General features: G+C 32.6%; 1 protein-coding gene across 2 annotated transcripts in view; it reads right to left on the reverse strand.

Annotated features, from left to right (window-relative positions):
* Positions 1-3,600: 3,600 nt before the first annotated feature.
* ADAM2 (ADAM metallopeptidase domain 2) overlaps positions 3,601-13,149 on the reverse strand; it is a 136,181-nt gene continuing 126,632 nt past the window's right edge. For both annotated transcript variants that reach the window (XM_045055532.1, XM_011281508.4), the window contains 3 exons: positions 5,499-5,658; positions 4,228-4,287; positions 3,601-3,824 (listed from right to left, as the gene is read on the reverse strand). In XM_045055532.1, the coding sequence (XP_044911467.1) occupies positions 4,254-4,287; positions 5,499-5,658 (194 nt within the window). In that variant the 3' untranslated portion in view covers positions 3,601-3,824; positions 4,228-4,253. The remainder of the gene's footprint in view (positions 3,825-4,227; positions 4,288-5,498; positions 5,659-13,149) is intronic.

Consider the following 13,149-nt stretch of genomic DNA (forward strand, 5'->3'; position numbering starts at 1 on the left):
CTCACAGACCAAGAGATCGTGACCTGGCTGAAGTCGGACGTTTAACCGACTGCGCCACCCAGGCGCCCCTATCATGTTTTCATTTTCATTGGATTCCATGTATTGTGTTAATTTCCATGTATTGTTGGGCTTTCCAAAAAAAATTATTTTGTTTGAATTTTGTGTGGGGCCCAAAATAAGAGAAGGTTCTGCAACAGGTACAGGCTTCAAATCAAGCTGCTTTACCACTTGGGCCATATGATCCAACATATTCCATGATGGTTGAAGTGTCAGTTGCAGGTAGGGATGCTCTTTGGAGCCTTTTGCAGGCTCCACAGATGCATATCATAATGCAGGTCTTTAGGATTTTGTAGGAAATCCCTGCCATAACCTATAGATAACTACTTTCTTTTTCAGAAACAGCTCTTGGCCTGCTGCTGGGTCTTTGTGGAGATTGAATTCCTGACCATGGGCCACCGACTTCCATACAACCTCAGCTTCCTATCATGAACTGAGTGTTTTCTGACCCACCAAGCCATGAAATTAATCATGCACAACAGCACTCCATCATCAAATGTAAATACTAATAACATGATCAGGCCCAAGCAGGCCATGAAGGCAGAGGTAAGTTACATAAATAAGTGGCTTAAATGCTCATGGTCCCCTCTATTGCCACACTGCCTTGTCTCTCCCTCCAAGCTTATACTTATGGCCTTATGGGGTTTATTTACCATTAGCTGAAGAAAGAGAAGACTTGGACCTAGTTTACAGATGATTCTGCACAGTATGCAAGAACCACTAGAAAATGGAGAGCTAAAACACTACACTCTTTCTCTTGGACATTCCTGAAGACAGCAGTAAAAGGAAACCCTCCCAAGAGGAAATAACTTCAGGCAGTGTACTTAGTTGTGAACTTTTCTTGGAAGGAGTAATACCAAGACATGTAATTGAATATTGATTCATGGGCTGTAACCAATGGGTTAGTTGGATGGTCAAGCACTTGAAAGGAAGAGAGGTGGGAAATTGGTGACAGAGAAATTTGGGGAAAACTTTTATAGATATACTTCTTTGAAAAGGCAAAAAAAAAGTGAAGATAGTTGTGTCCCAAGTGGTTTTTAACTAAATGGGGAACTCAGCAGAGAAGTTAATAATTTTAATAATCAGATGGAGAGGATGACTCATTCTGTGGATACTAGTCAGCCTATTTCTCTAATCACACCTATTCCCTCTGAAAGGGCTCATGAACAAAGTGGTCATGGTAACAGAGATGGAGGTTATGATTTGGCTCAACAACATGAACTTCCACTCACCAAGCCCTACATGGTTACAATCACTGCTGAGTGCCTAATCTGCCAGCAGCACAGGTCAATTCTGTCAGGTGTAGCACCATTTTCTAGGATGATCAGCCAGATAGAAAACTAGTGACAGGTTGATTACATTGGACCAGTTCCATCATGGAAGGGACAACGTTTTTCTTTATTGGAATAGAGGCTTGCTATGGATTTTGATTTGCTTTCCCTACATGCAGTGCTTCTGCCAAAACTATCCTCCATGGAATTATAGAATGCCTTACTTATCATTATGTTTTCTACTCAGCATTTCTTCTGGTCAAGGAACTAACTTCAGAGAAAAAGAAGTGTGGCAATGATCCTGGGCTCATGGAATTCATTAGTTCCCCACTATCCTGAAGCAACTGACTTGACTGGAATGGCCTTTTGAACACTCAGTTACATCATCAGCTAGGTGGTAATATCTTTTGGGGCTGAGATAAAGTTCTCTACAAGACTGTTTATGCTCTGAATCAGTGTTCATATATGGTGCTATTTCTCACATAACCAGGATTCATGGGTCCTGGAATTGAAGGGTGGAAATATAAATGGGACCATTCACTATTACCCCAAGTGACCCACTAACAAAATTTGTGTTTCTTGTTTCCATGACTTTATGCTGTGCTGGCCTGGAGGTCTTATTCTCAGAAGGAGAAATGCTTTCATGAGGAGACACAACAATGATTCCTTGAGAAGGAGATTGGAATTTTTCAGGATTTCTCTTAGTATTACCATGCCCTATAATTAAAGCCAATAGAAAACTACCACAACAAGACTGCTAATGGTCCAGACCCTTCAGAAGTGAAGGTTTTGGTCACCAAACCATCCCAGGTGCTTTCTGAGGTCAAAGAGAAAACAGAATGGGTCGTAAAAGAACGTAGTTGTAACTACCAGCTACAACCACATGACACAAAAGTGAAGACTGTAATGTCATGAGTGTTTCCTCCTTATAATGTCATAAGTACATTTTTGTGTGTATATATACATATCTTAAGCAAGTATCTTTGTTTTCTTTCCTCCCTTACTCTCTTATAGCATAAGACATTTTGACTTTATGTCAGTATTTAAGTATTGCTGATTTTAAATCATAGTATTTAAGTTAAAAGATATCAGGAGAATAGTGAACATCATTCAAGGATTTTATCTACTTTTCTGGGCAAGGAATCTTCTAGTGCATTTTTGTTTGTATTCAGTATACTTATATCACATTATAGTTACGATATTTGGAGAATAAGTATATGATTGCAAGTTGAGCAGGGATAGACTTGTGATGCTTAATTTTATATGTTAACTTACGACACCAGAAATCTGATAAATCATTATTTCTGGTTGTGTCTGTGAGTGTATCTCTGGAGGAGATTAGCATTTTAATCAAAAGATTGAGTGAAGATTAACCTCATCAATGGAAGTAGGTATTATTCAATCTTTTGAGAAACTGATTAGAAAGAAAAAAAAAAGACAGAGAAAGGATGAATTTGCATTATGTTTAAGCTATGACATTCATCTTCTCCTGCCTGGGACATGCATTGGCATTCCTGGTTCTCAAGTTTTGAAGTCATACCTAAACTTAGACCATGGGCTTTCCAAGTCTCCAGCTTTCACACCCATACTAAATTTCACTATGACCTTCCCTGGTTCTCCACATTCCACATAGCAGATCATTGGATTTTTTGGCCCCCATAAATATATGAGCCAATTCCTATAACAAATCTTCTCATTAGCTATCTACATTAATCCCTCTCTCTATATATCATCTATCTATAATATATCTACCTACCTATCTATCATCTATCTGTCATCTCATCATCAATCATTGATATTCTATTCATTCTGTTTCTCTGGAGAACCTTGACTAATGCATTTTTTTATTATAACTTACTCTTAAGAATAAACATTTTCATTATAATTTTCTTTAACTCTATGAATGCTTTCACTGTTAAAGTTGATCAAGCTTTTTTTTGTATAAGGTTTTTTATATAAATTTCCATGATATCTTTCCATTCTTTACCTTGAACCTTTATATAACTGAGGTACATCTTTTGTGAGCAGCATATAATTGAGAATTATCTCCAAATCATTTTTTTTATTGGCAATGGACCTGACTATAATGTAACTACATAGCATTGCAATTTAAAATATAATAGTGACCTTTAATCATGACATTAGATTTATTATAACCTTTCTTTATCTCATGCCTACTGCTTAACAGAGTTAGTGCATACTAACAATTAGTATAACTTAAAAAATAAATATATAATATAAAAATTCATAAATATGACTTTCTTACAAATAATTCATCTGTGGAATTTTATATGTAACTATAAATTTATATTACATTTGTTATATGAGAAATCTTCTATCTTTTCTTGTTAGATCAGAACCATAACATGCAAGTTTTGAATCCCAATCAGGCAATGCAGGTAACTGCGGTTTGTTTTGTTTTTGTTTTTTGGGTTTTTTTTGTTTGTTTTTGTTTTTGTTTTTTTTCATTTTTTCTGTCCATCGAAGATAATTATTCTGGAAGAATAAATGAAAGGGAAAAAGTTACCTGTTTAACCAATCAAGTTAAAAATGATTAATTCAACAAATAGCATGGGGTTACCCTTATTATAGAGTTCTATCATGTTATTTATTTTTAACCAACTTAATACACAAATGCTCAAAGATTAAATGTTATAAGAAACAAATTTAAAACATCACACTGCAAATAAATTTTTAAATGAAAATTGGAAAGTCATTTATAGTTTACAATGCCTATGACATAGTTTACAATATTGAAAAATATTTTTGAATTCAATTTTTATTCTATGTAGCAATATATCACCATTAAATATATATTATGTTATTTAAATTTATCTAATACATTAAATTTTCTGTTTCTCTGTCTCTACCTTTCACTATTACATTATTTTATACTCACTGTGGTATGATGGCTTGTTTTCCTGGCTACTCCCTAGGTTCACTCTCACTTTCAAGTTGCCTATATATTTCAAAATAAATATAATCACTTAAAATTATATTTTCTTCAAGACTGTTCCACAAAACTCTGTATACACTTTCAATATTGATACAGCTTTGAATTCTTATCTAGGATCTGAGACTAAGCACTCCTTAAGAATATATTACCACTGAGAACACTGATCAATTAGTAATCAAGATTAACATGAGAAAAAAATAGATTAATGTAAATTTACCTAAAAATGAATGCATAATTTTCATATTAATGACACTATTAGCTAAATAACATTAAGCTTTCTTGTGATTCATCTTCTGCCATATTTATTTCTATGAATTTTACCAGCTACTTTCTCTCCCAAAGATATTTGGTATCATTTTTCCACAATAAAGTCACCCAACATATGAATATCCTTACAAATTGAATTATTTTAACAATTTTACACCCTGCATATTATTTCAGAAATGTTACATAACATTTTCAAATCATTTCTGTGAAACGTATTCTCTTTTATTTATATTATCTTATGAACTTTAAATATTTTAATAAAATTTAATGTTTATTAAGTAAAATGAATAGCACACAGAACCCAAAGGCACAAATTATTTTATAGCAATTCCTCTGAAGAAAAGTAACACAAGTATAATATTTATTTTTATTTTTGAAGCATATTTTCAGATGTTTCTAAGGTTTTTTAATGAAAGCTTATTTTATTTTTTCTAAAGATTAGCCTTGACTATAATCTCAATAGTTCAGTCTACTATTTATTAACTTTTAATCTTTTCAACCTTTGGTTGCCTAACTTTCAATTTATTTAACAACCTAAAAGACTAATTACTCTTTTAGATTTCTCTGTTTCCTTTTAATAAAATAGTATGCACAAAATACTTTGAAATATATAAATAATAAAAAATAAAGTAATAATGTTTAATACATATTTAATAATTAAGATCAAATAATAAAAAGAGGTAGATAAACACTAACTAAAAATCGTTTCCACTTAAATTTATCCCAACAGAGTTCAAGTTGTTACAATATTAAAATTCCTGACCTTTTAAATATTCTATTTATTATGCACTATACTGATTATTAATATATTAAGTATTATATTTTACATGAAGATAAAAATTAAATCTGAATTATTATTTATATCATCATGTTGTTATTTATTAATAGGTCATATATACGCCAAAAAATTATCAAAGGAATGAATCTTAAATATGAAATCAATATACTCATCGCTTGTATACTCCTCAGTTCTCCATTTGTTTCTTTGGAAATAAACTTTTACCAGTGCGGCAATCAGTAAACAGAGAATAATGAAAAAAGGAATGAGTAGGAAATATGGCCATCTTGTAGGTTTGGAATGATAAGCATTTTCAATGTAGCGTCTTTCTAGGAGAGAAAACACCAGTGATTTGAAAGCAATTACCAGGAATATAATAAAGACATTTCTTAAGGGGGTCTATCCACCAAGATCTAACAACTGTAAATATTTATGCCCCCAACGCTGAGACACTAAAATATGTACATCAATTTGTCACAAACATAAAGAAAATCATTGATAATAATACAATGCTATAAGTGGGGACTTTAACACACCACTTAAAACAATGGACAGGTTACCTAAGTAGAAAATCAATAAGGAAACAATGGCTTTGAATGACACACTGTACCAAATGCACTTAACAGATATATTAAGAACATTTCATCCTGAAGCAGCAGAATACTTATTCTTCTCCAGTGAACATTTAACATTCTCCAGAATAGATAGCATACTGGTTCAATTCTCAGCCCTCAACAAGTACAAAGAGATCAAGCTCCTACCATGTGTATTTTCTTACCACAACACTATGAAACTTGAAATCACAAGAAAAATTTTAGAAAGAACAGAAATACTTGGATATTAAAGAACATTCGACTAAAGAATGAGTGGGTTAACCAAGAAATTAAAGAGGAAATTAAAAAGTACATTGAAGCCAATGAAAATGAAAACACAATAGTTAAAAATTTTTGGGATACAGCTAAGGCAGTCATAAGAGGGAATTATATAGCAATCCAGGCCTTCCTAAAGAAGGAAGAAATGTCTCAAACACACAAGCTAACTTTATACATAAAGCAGCTGGAAAAAGAACTGCAAATAAAGCCCCAAACCAGCAGAAGAAGGGAAATAATAAAGATTAGAGCAGATCAAAGATATGAAAAAAGATAGTAGAGGGGTGCCTGGGTGGCTCAGTTGGTTAAGCCTCCTACTTCAGCTCAGGTTATGGTCTCTCAGTTTGTGAGTGTGAGCCCCACATTGGGCTCTGTGCTGACAGCTCGTAGTCTGAAGCCTGCTTTGGATTCTGTGTTTCCCTCTCTCTCTCTGCCCCTCCCCCACTCATGTGCACACTCTCTCTCTCAAAATGAGTAAACATTTTTTTTTAATTAAAAAAAATAGTAGAACAGATCAACAAAACTAGGAGCTGGTTCTTTGAAAGAATTAACAAAATTGATAAACCTTTAACCAGATTTATCAAAATTAAATAGGAAAGGACCCAAAATAAATAAAATCATGAATGAAAGAGATCACAGCCAACACCACAGAAATACAAACAATCACAAGAGAATATTATGAGCAATTATATGACAAGTAGAGCAATCTGGAAGAAATGGATAAATTCCTAAAAACAAATAAACTACCAAACTGAAACAGGAAAAATAGAAAATTTGAACAGACCCATAATCAGTAAAGGAATTGAATCAGTAATCAAAATCTCCAAACAAACAAGAGTTCAGTATGAGATGGCTTCTCAGGGGAATTCTACCAAACATTTAAAGAAAATCTAGTAACTATTCTTTTGAAGCCATTCCAAAAAATACACATGGAAGGAAAACTTCCAAACTCATTCTATTAAGCCAGAATTACCTTGATTCCAAAAAACAAATACTCCACTGAAAAGGAGAATTACATACTAATTTCCCCGATTAATATGGGTGCAAAAATTCTCATATTAGCAAAAAAGTCCAACAATACATTAAAATCATTATTCACCACAATCAAGTAGGATTTATTCCTGGGCTGCAGGGATGGTTCAATATCCACAAATCAATCAATATGACACAACACATTATTAAAAATGTATAAGAACCACATAATCCTCTCAATAGATGGAGAAAAAAAACATTTGACAAAACACAGCATCATTTTTTGATAAAAAACCCTCAAGAAAGTAGGGATATAAGGAACATACCTCAACATCATAAAGACCAAATATGAATGACCCACAGCTAATATCACCCTCAATTGGGAAAAACTGAGACCTTCCCCCTAAGATCAGGAACACAGCAAGGTTTTCCATTCTCACCACTGTGGTTCAACATGGTACTGGAAGTCATAACCTCAGCAATCAGATAACACAAAGAAAAAAAAAGGCATACAAACTGTCAAGGAAGAAGTCAAACTTTCACTCTTTGCAGATGACATGATACTCTACATGAAGAAAACCTGAAGAACACCACAAAAAAAAATTGCTAGAACTGATCCAGGAATTCAGCAAAGTCACAGGATATAAAGTCAACATACAGAAATCAGTTGCATTTATATACACCAATAATGAAGTAGCAGAAAGATATATTAAGGAATCGCTCCCATTTACAATTACACCAAAAACCATAAAATACCAAGGAATAAATTCAACCAAAGAGGTAAAATATATGTATGCTGAAAACTATAGACAGCATATGAAAGCAATTGAATTAAGACACCAAAAAAATGGAAAAATATTCCATGGTCATGGACTGAAAAACAAATATTGTTAAAATGTTGATACTACCCAAAGCAGTCAACACATTCAGTGCAATCCCGATAAAAAAAACACAAGCGTTCTTCACAGGGCTACAACAAACAATTCTAAAATTTGTATGGAACCAGAAAAGACCCCAAATAGCCAAAGTAATGTTGAAAAAGGAAACCAAAGCTGGAGGCGTCACAATCCTGGACTTCAAGCTGTATTACAAAGCTGTAATCATGAAGACAGTATGGTACTGGCACAAAACGGACACACAGATCAGTAGAACAGAATAGAAAATCTAGAAATGGACCCCACTAATCATTGACAAAGCAGTAAAGAGTATCCAATGATAAAAAGATAGTCTCTTTAGGAAATAGTGTTGGGAAAACTGGACCATGACATGCAAAAGAATGAAACTGGACCACTTTCTTACAGCATACACAAAAAAATAAATTTACCATGGATAAAGACCTAAATGTGAGACAGGAAACCATCAGAACCCTAAAGGAGCAAACAGGCAACAACCTCTTTGACCTCGGCTGCAGCATCTTCTTACTAGGTATGTCCTGGAGGCAAGGGAAACAAAAGCAAAAATGAACTATTGGGACCTCGTCAAAATAAAATGTTTCTGCACAGTGAAAGAAACAATCCTTTTAGCAAAGCTAAAAGGCAACCAACGGAATGGGAGAAGATATTTGCAAATGACATATCAGATAAGGGATTAGTATCCAAAATCTATAAAGAACTTATCAAAACCCAACACCCAAAAAACAAATAAACCAGTGAGGAAATGGGCAAAAGACGTGAATAGACACTTTTCCAAAGAAGACATCCAGATGGCTAATAGACACATGAAAAGATGCTCAACATCACTCATCATCAGGGATGTACAAATCAAAACCACAATGATATATCACCTCACACCCACAGAATGGCTGAAATTAACGACTCAGGCAACAACAGATGTTCTTGAGCATGCAGAGAAAGGGGAGACATTTTTGCATGTTGGTGAGAATGCAAACTGGTGCAGCTACTCTGGCAAACAATATGAAGGTCCCTCTCAAAAAATTAAAAATAGAGCCATCCTAGGACCGAGCAATTGCACAATTAGGAATTGATCCAAAGGATACAAAAATGCTGATTTGAAAGGCCCTATGCACCCCAATGTTTATAGCAGCACTATCAACAATATCCAAATTATGGAAAGAGCCAAATGTCCATTGACTAATGAATGGATAAAGATGTAGCATATATATACAATAGAGTATTACTCGGCAATCAAAAAGAAGGAAATCTTGCCATTTGCAATAACGTGGATTGAACTACAATGTAATGTTAACTGAAAAGTCAGTCAGAAAAAGACAAATATCATTATGTGGAACTTAAGAAACAAAACAGATGGACATAGAAGAAGGAAAGGAAAAGTAAGATAAAAACAGAGAGGGAAGCAAAGTCTTAAATACAGAGAACAAACTGAAGGTTGCTGGCAGGATGTTGAGTGGGGGGATGGGTTAAATGTGTGATGGACATTAAGGAGGGCACTTGTTGGGATGAGCACTGGGTGTTATATGTAAGTGATGAATCACTAAATTCTATTCTTGAAATCATTATTACACTATATGTTAACTAACTTTAATTGAATAAATAAATAAATAAGTAAATAAAATTTCTGGAGAGTCATTTAAAAAATAAATCATTTCTATATTTTAATATGACTATTAGCATAAATTTTTTAAACTTTTATAGTTTTATAAATTAACATGTTTTTAAATGAAGTAGATAGGTTTATAGCATCAGTGCCCCCAAAATTTTTTCTAACTTCTATAATAGTCCTATCCTTTGCTATTTATACTCAGAACTCTTTATTCTGTAGTTTCTCTTCAGAACTGTTTGATAATATAGATGAATAGAAAGTGTGACCCCTGTGAAGAGCAGAAGCAGTCTTTCTCAATACTCTATTTTTATTAAGAAATACTGTACATGTGATAAAATTTTCATGAGTTCCAAAATACCTTTCTTTTATTGTATTGTATTGTATTGTATTGTATTGTATTGTATTGTATTGGTATGTATTTTCATGTCTTGTCTAAGAAATTATTGCTTATTCCAAGGTCATGTAGAAATTTCCCTGCTTCCTGGGGTACCTGGGTGGCTCAGTCAGTTAAGCTTCCGACTTTGGTTCAGTTCATGATCTCACAGTTCTTGGGCTCTGTGCTGACAGCTCAGTGCCTGGAGCCTGCTTCAGATTCTGTCTCCCTTGCTCTCTGCCCCTCCCCCACTCGTGCTCTGTCTCTCTCTCTCTCTCTCAAAAATAAATAAACATTTAAATTTAAAAAAAAAAATTCCCCTGCTTCCCTCATGAAGATATATAGTTTTCATTTATGCATTTAGATTTATGATTTATTTCATATAAATTGGCAAGTTGAGATTTTAAGGGTCAATGGTCTTATGTAGATATTCAATTGTTATAATACAATGTTTTGAAATGATTTTTATTCATTGAACTATCTTTGTATCTTCCTTGAAAAAAATGTTTAACCATATATCAAGACTCCCTATTCCATATTCCATATCATTGATCTGTTTGTATATCTATCCATTACCAATGCCACACTGTCTTCATTAACATAACTATATTTAAATCTGTAATATACTAAATTCAATATAAGGGAAATAGACTAAGCTTTTTTTCAGGGTGGGTTGTTTTTTTAATTAATTAATTAATTAATTTTTTTGGCTATTCTGAGCACTTTTGCAAATCTTTTAGAATCAAATATTAATATATAAAAAGTTGCATGCTCTTATGATTGGGTTTTTTAATCTATAGATTTGGTGAGAATCTTAAAATAATAAACCTGGTGTACATGGCAAATTTCTCAACTTATTTTTATGTTTAACATCTGTCTGCATTTCTGTTTTAGTTTCAGTGTAAAGATATTATACATATTTTGTTAAATTTATTTCCAAAATATTATATTTTTATAATAGTGTAAATAGTACTAATTATAAGTTGGTTTCCATTTACTGCTGTTATTATAAAACAATACTACTAACTTTTGAACATTATTTCCTCTGATCTTTCAAAATATATTACTTCTAGAAGTGTTTTGTAGATCCCTTAGGATTTAATATTGTACTTAACTACAACATATGCAGTCTCATTTCATCCTTTCTGATAATAATCTTTATGTTCTTGATTTCTTGTTTTTTGTTATTGCACTATAGTTAGGATGGCTAGGATTTATGGGAAAATGTTGAATAGGTATGGTGACAGCATAATTTGTTCCCCTGCTTTGAATTTTTTTTTTTTTGAAAAACAATGTACTTCATCATAAGTTGTATTAGGTACATTTTCTGTTGATGCTCTTTATCAGATTGATCAAGTTTACTTCTGTTAGTTCTCAGTTTTTTAAAAAAAATTCATAAATAGGTGTTGAATTTTTTGTCAAATGATTTTTATGCATCACATGACAAAATTGTATACTTTTTAAAAATAATTTCATTGATTTGATGAATTCCACTGATTGACTTTCAAGTGATACAGGAGACTTGTATTTCTAAGATAAATCCCAATTAGTCCAGATTACTATCCTTTTAATATAGATAGCTATAGAATATGCTAATATATTGGTAAGAATGTTTACATCTGTTTTTATAAAAGATGTTTTTCTGTAACTTTATCTATGTTAACTTACTTGTCTGGATTTGGTATCAGGGTTATATTTTCCTTATACAACGAGGTGATAAAAGTCCTTCCTACCAGTTTTTTGAAAATGGTATTTCTTCCTTGCAAAAATTTTCTGGATTTAATTTGTGAAAACATCTATTTCTAGAGTTGGGGTGGGGGGCTGGTTATTTTTGTTGGTATTGATATTTAAAAATTATAAACCCACAGGCTAAAGAAATTTTAATTCTGGTTTCTTGGTTATATCTTTGATTTATAATTCCTTTTCCATAGGAATAGCCATTTTTACAACTGAATAGCTTTATCAGCCTTGTTTCTTGCCCATAACTAATTGGGACTCAAAGAATTTATGTACTATTTTCATCACTTTTAGTCTGAGCTGATACAATTCCTTTAAAATGTGTGGGCTTCTTGTGTGTCAAATAAAAAGTACACCCCATTAATCAAAGGAAAAGTCATGCCCACAAATCTTTTTGAGATAAAATTTTTTCTATATTGGACCCTGGTGAGGCTGCTATGAGATAACTTATTCAACATTCTTCATAGCCTTACTTTTTCAGAGTTTTTAGAAGCATTCTAATACAACACTTAGAAGACCTTTTGCATAGATAAGATCTATAAAATTCATCACTTTGGTTTTTTTTAGGATTTAAAAGAGTCTTACAGTCACATGCTTGACTTAATTGTTAACTGATGTCAAATTTTATTGTTCAATATCTCAGATTTAGTTTTTAGCCATTTCTCTCAATAAGCATGTTTTGTTGGAAGAGTCTAAGGATGAGAATATTTTATTTTCAAACTAAGCCAAACCAAAACAAAACACAAAATCCTGTCTTTTATATTTGATCTACATTTTACTTGAGAATTGAAATGTGTCTTCATTAACTATTACTCTCTTCTCATACTTTATCATAGGCAAATTAAATCACCTACTGGAAATCTTTACAATCTACCTGGAAATCTTGCTGACCAGAACCATAAATTCTATTTTCCATATTGTCACAGGCAACAGTGATGCCAAACAATTTGCCACTTCATAATAAATGTCCTTATTTCTCCAATTTCTAATAACATGTTTTAAAGCTATCTTTGAATTGTTCACCAACAGTATTCTCAAGACAATTTCAACATATACCAAAAGTCTTCAACAGTTTCCTAGATGACTTTCTACCTTCCATGTACCATCCAATTCTAAAGCTAATGCCATATGTCTTGGATTCCTTTTATATAAATACACTAGTTACCAAATTGTTTTCTATTATAGATAGAAAGAGGTGCAGGAAACTTTACCCAAACATAGAAACTTAAAACAATCATTTAATTGTGTTCTTTTTGTGCGTCATGAATTTGGGGAATTCATATTTTGTGTCTCAATGTAGTCAAATTTCAAATAGGGAAGATGATTTTCAACAGAATGAGCATTCCAAC

The sequence above is a fragment of the Felis catus genome, chromosome B1 (genome assembly GCF_018350175.1).
Source record: "Felis catus isolate Fca126 chromosome B1, F.catus_Fca126_mat1.0, whole genome shotgun sequence".
Classification (NCBI taxonomy): domain Eukaryota; kingdom Metazoa; phylum Chordata; class Mammalia; order Carnivora; family Felidae; genus Felis; species Felis catus.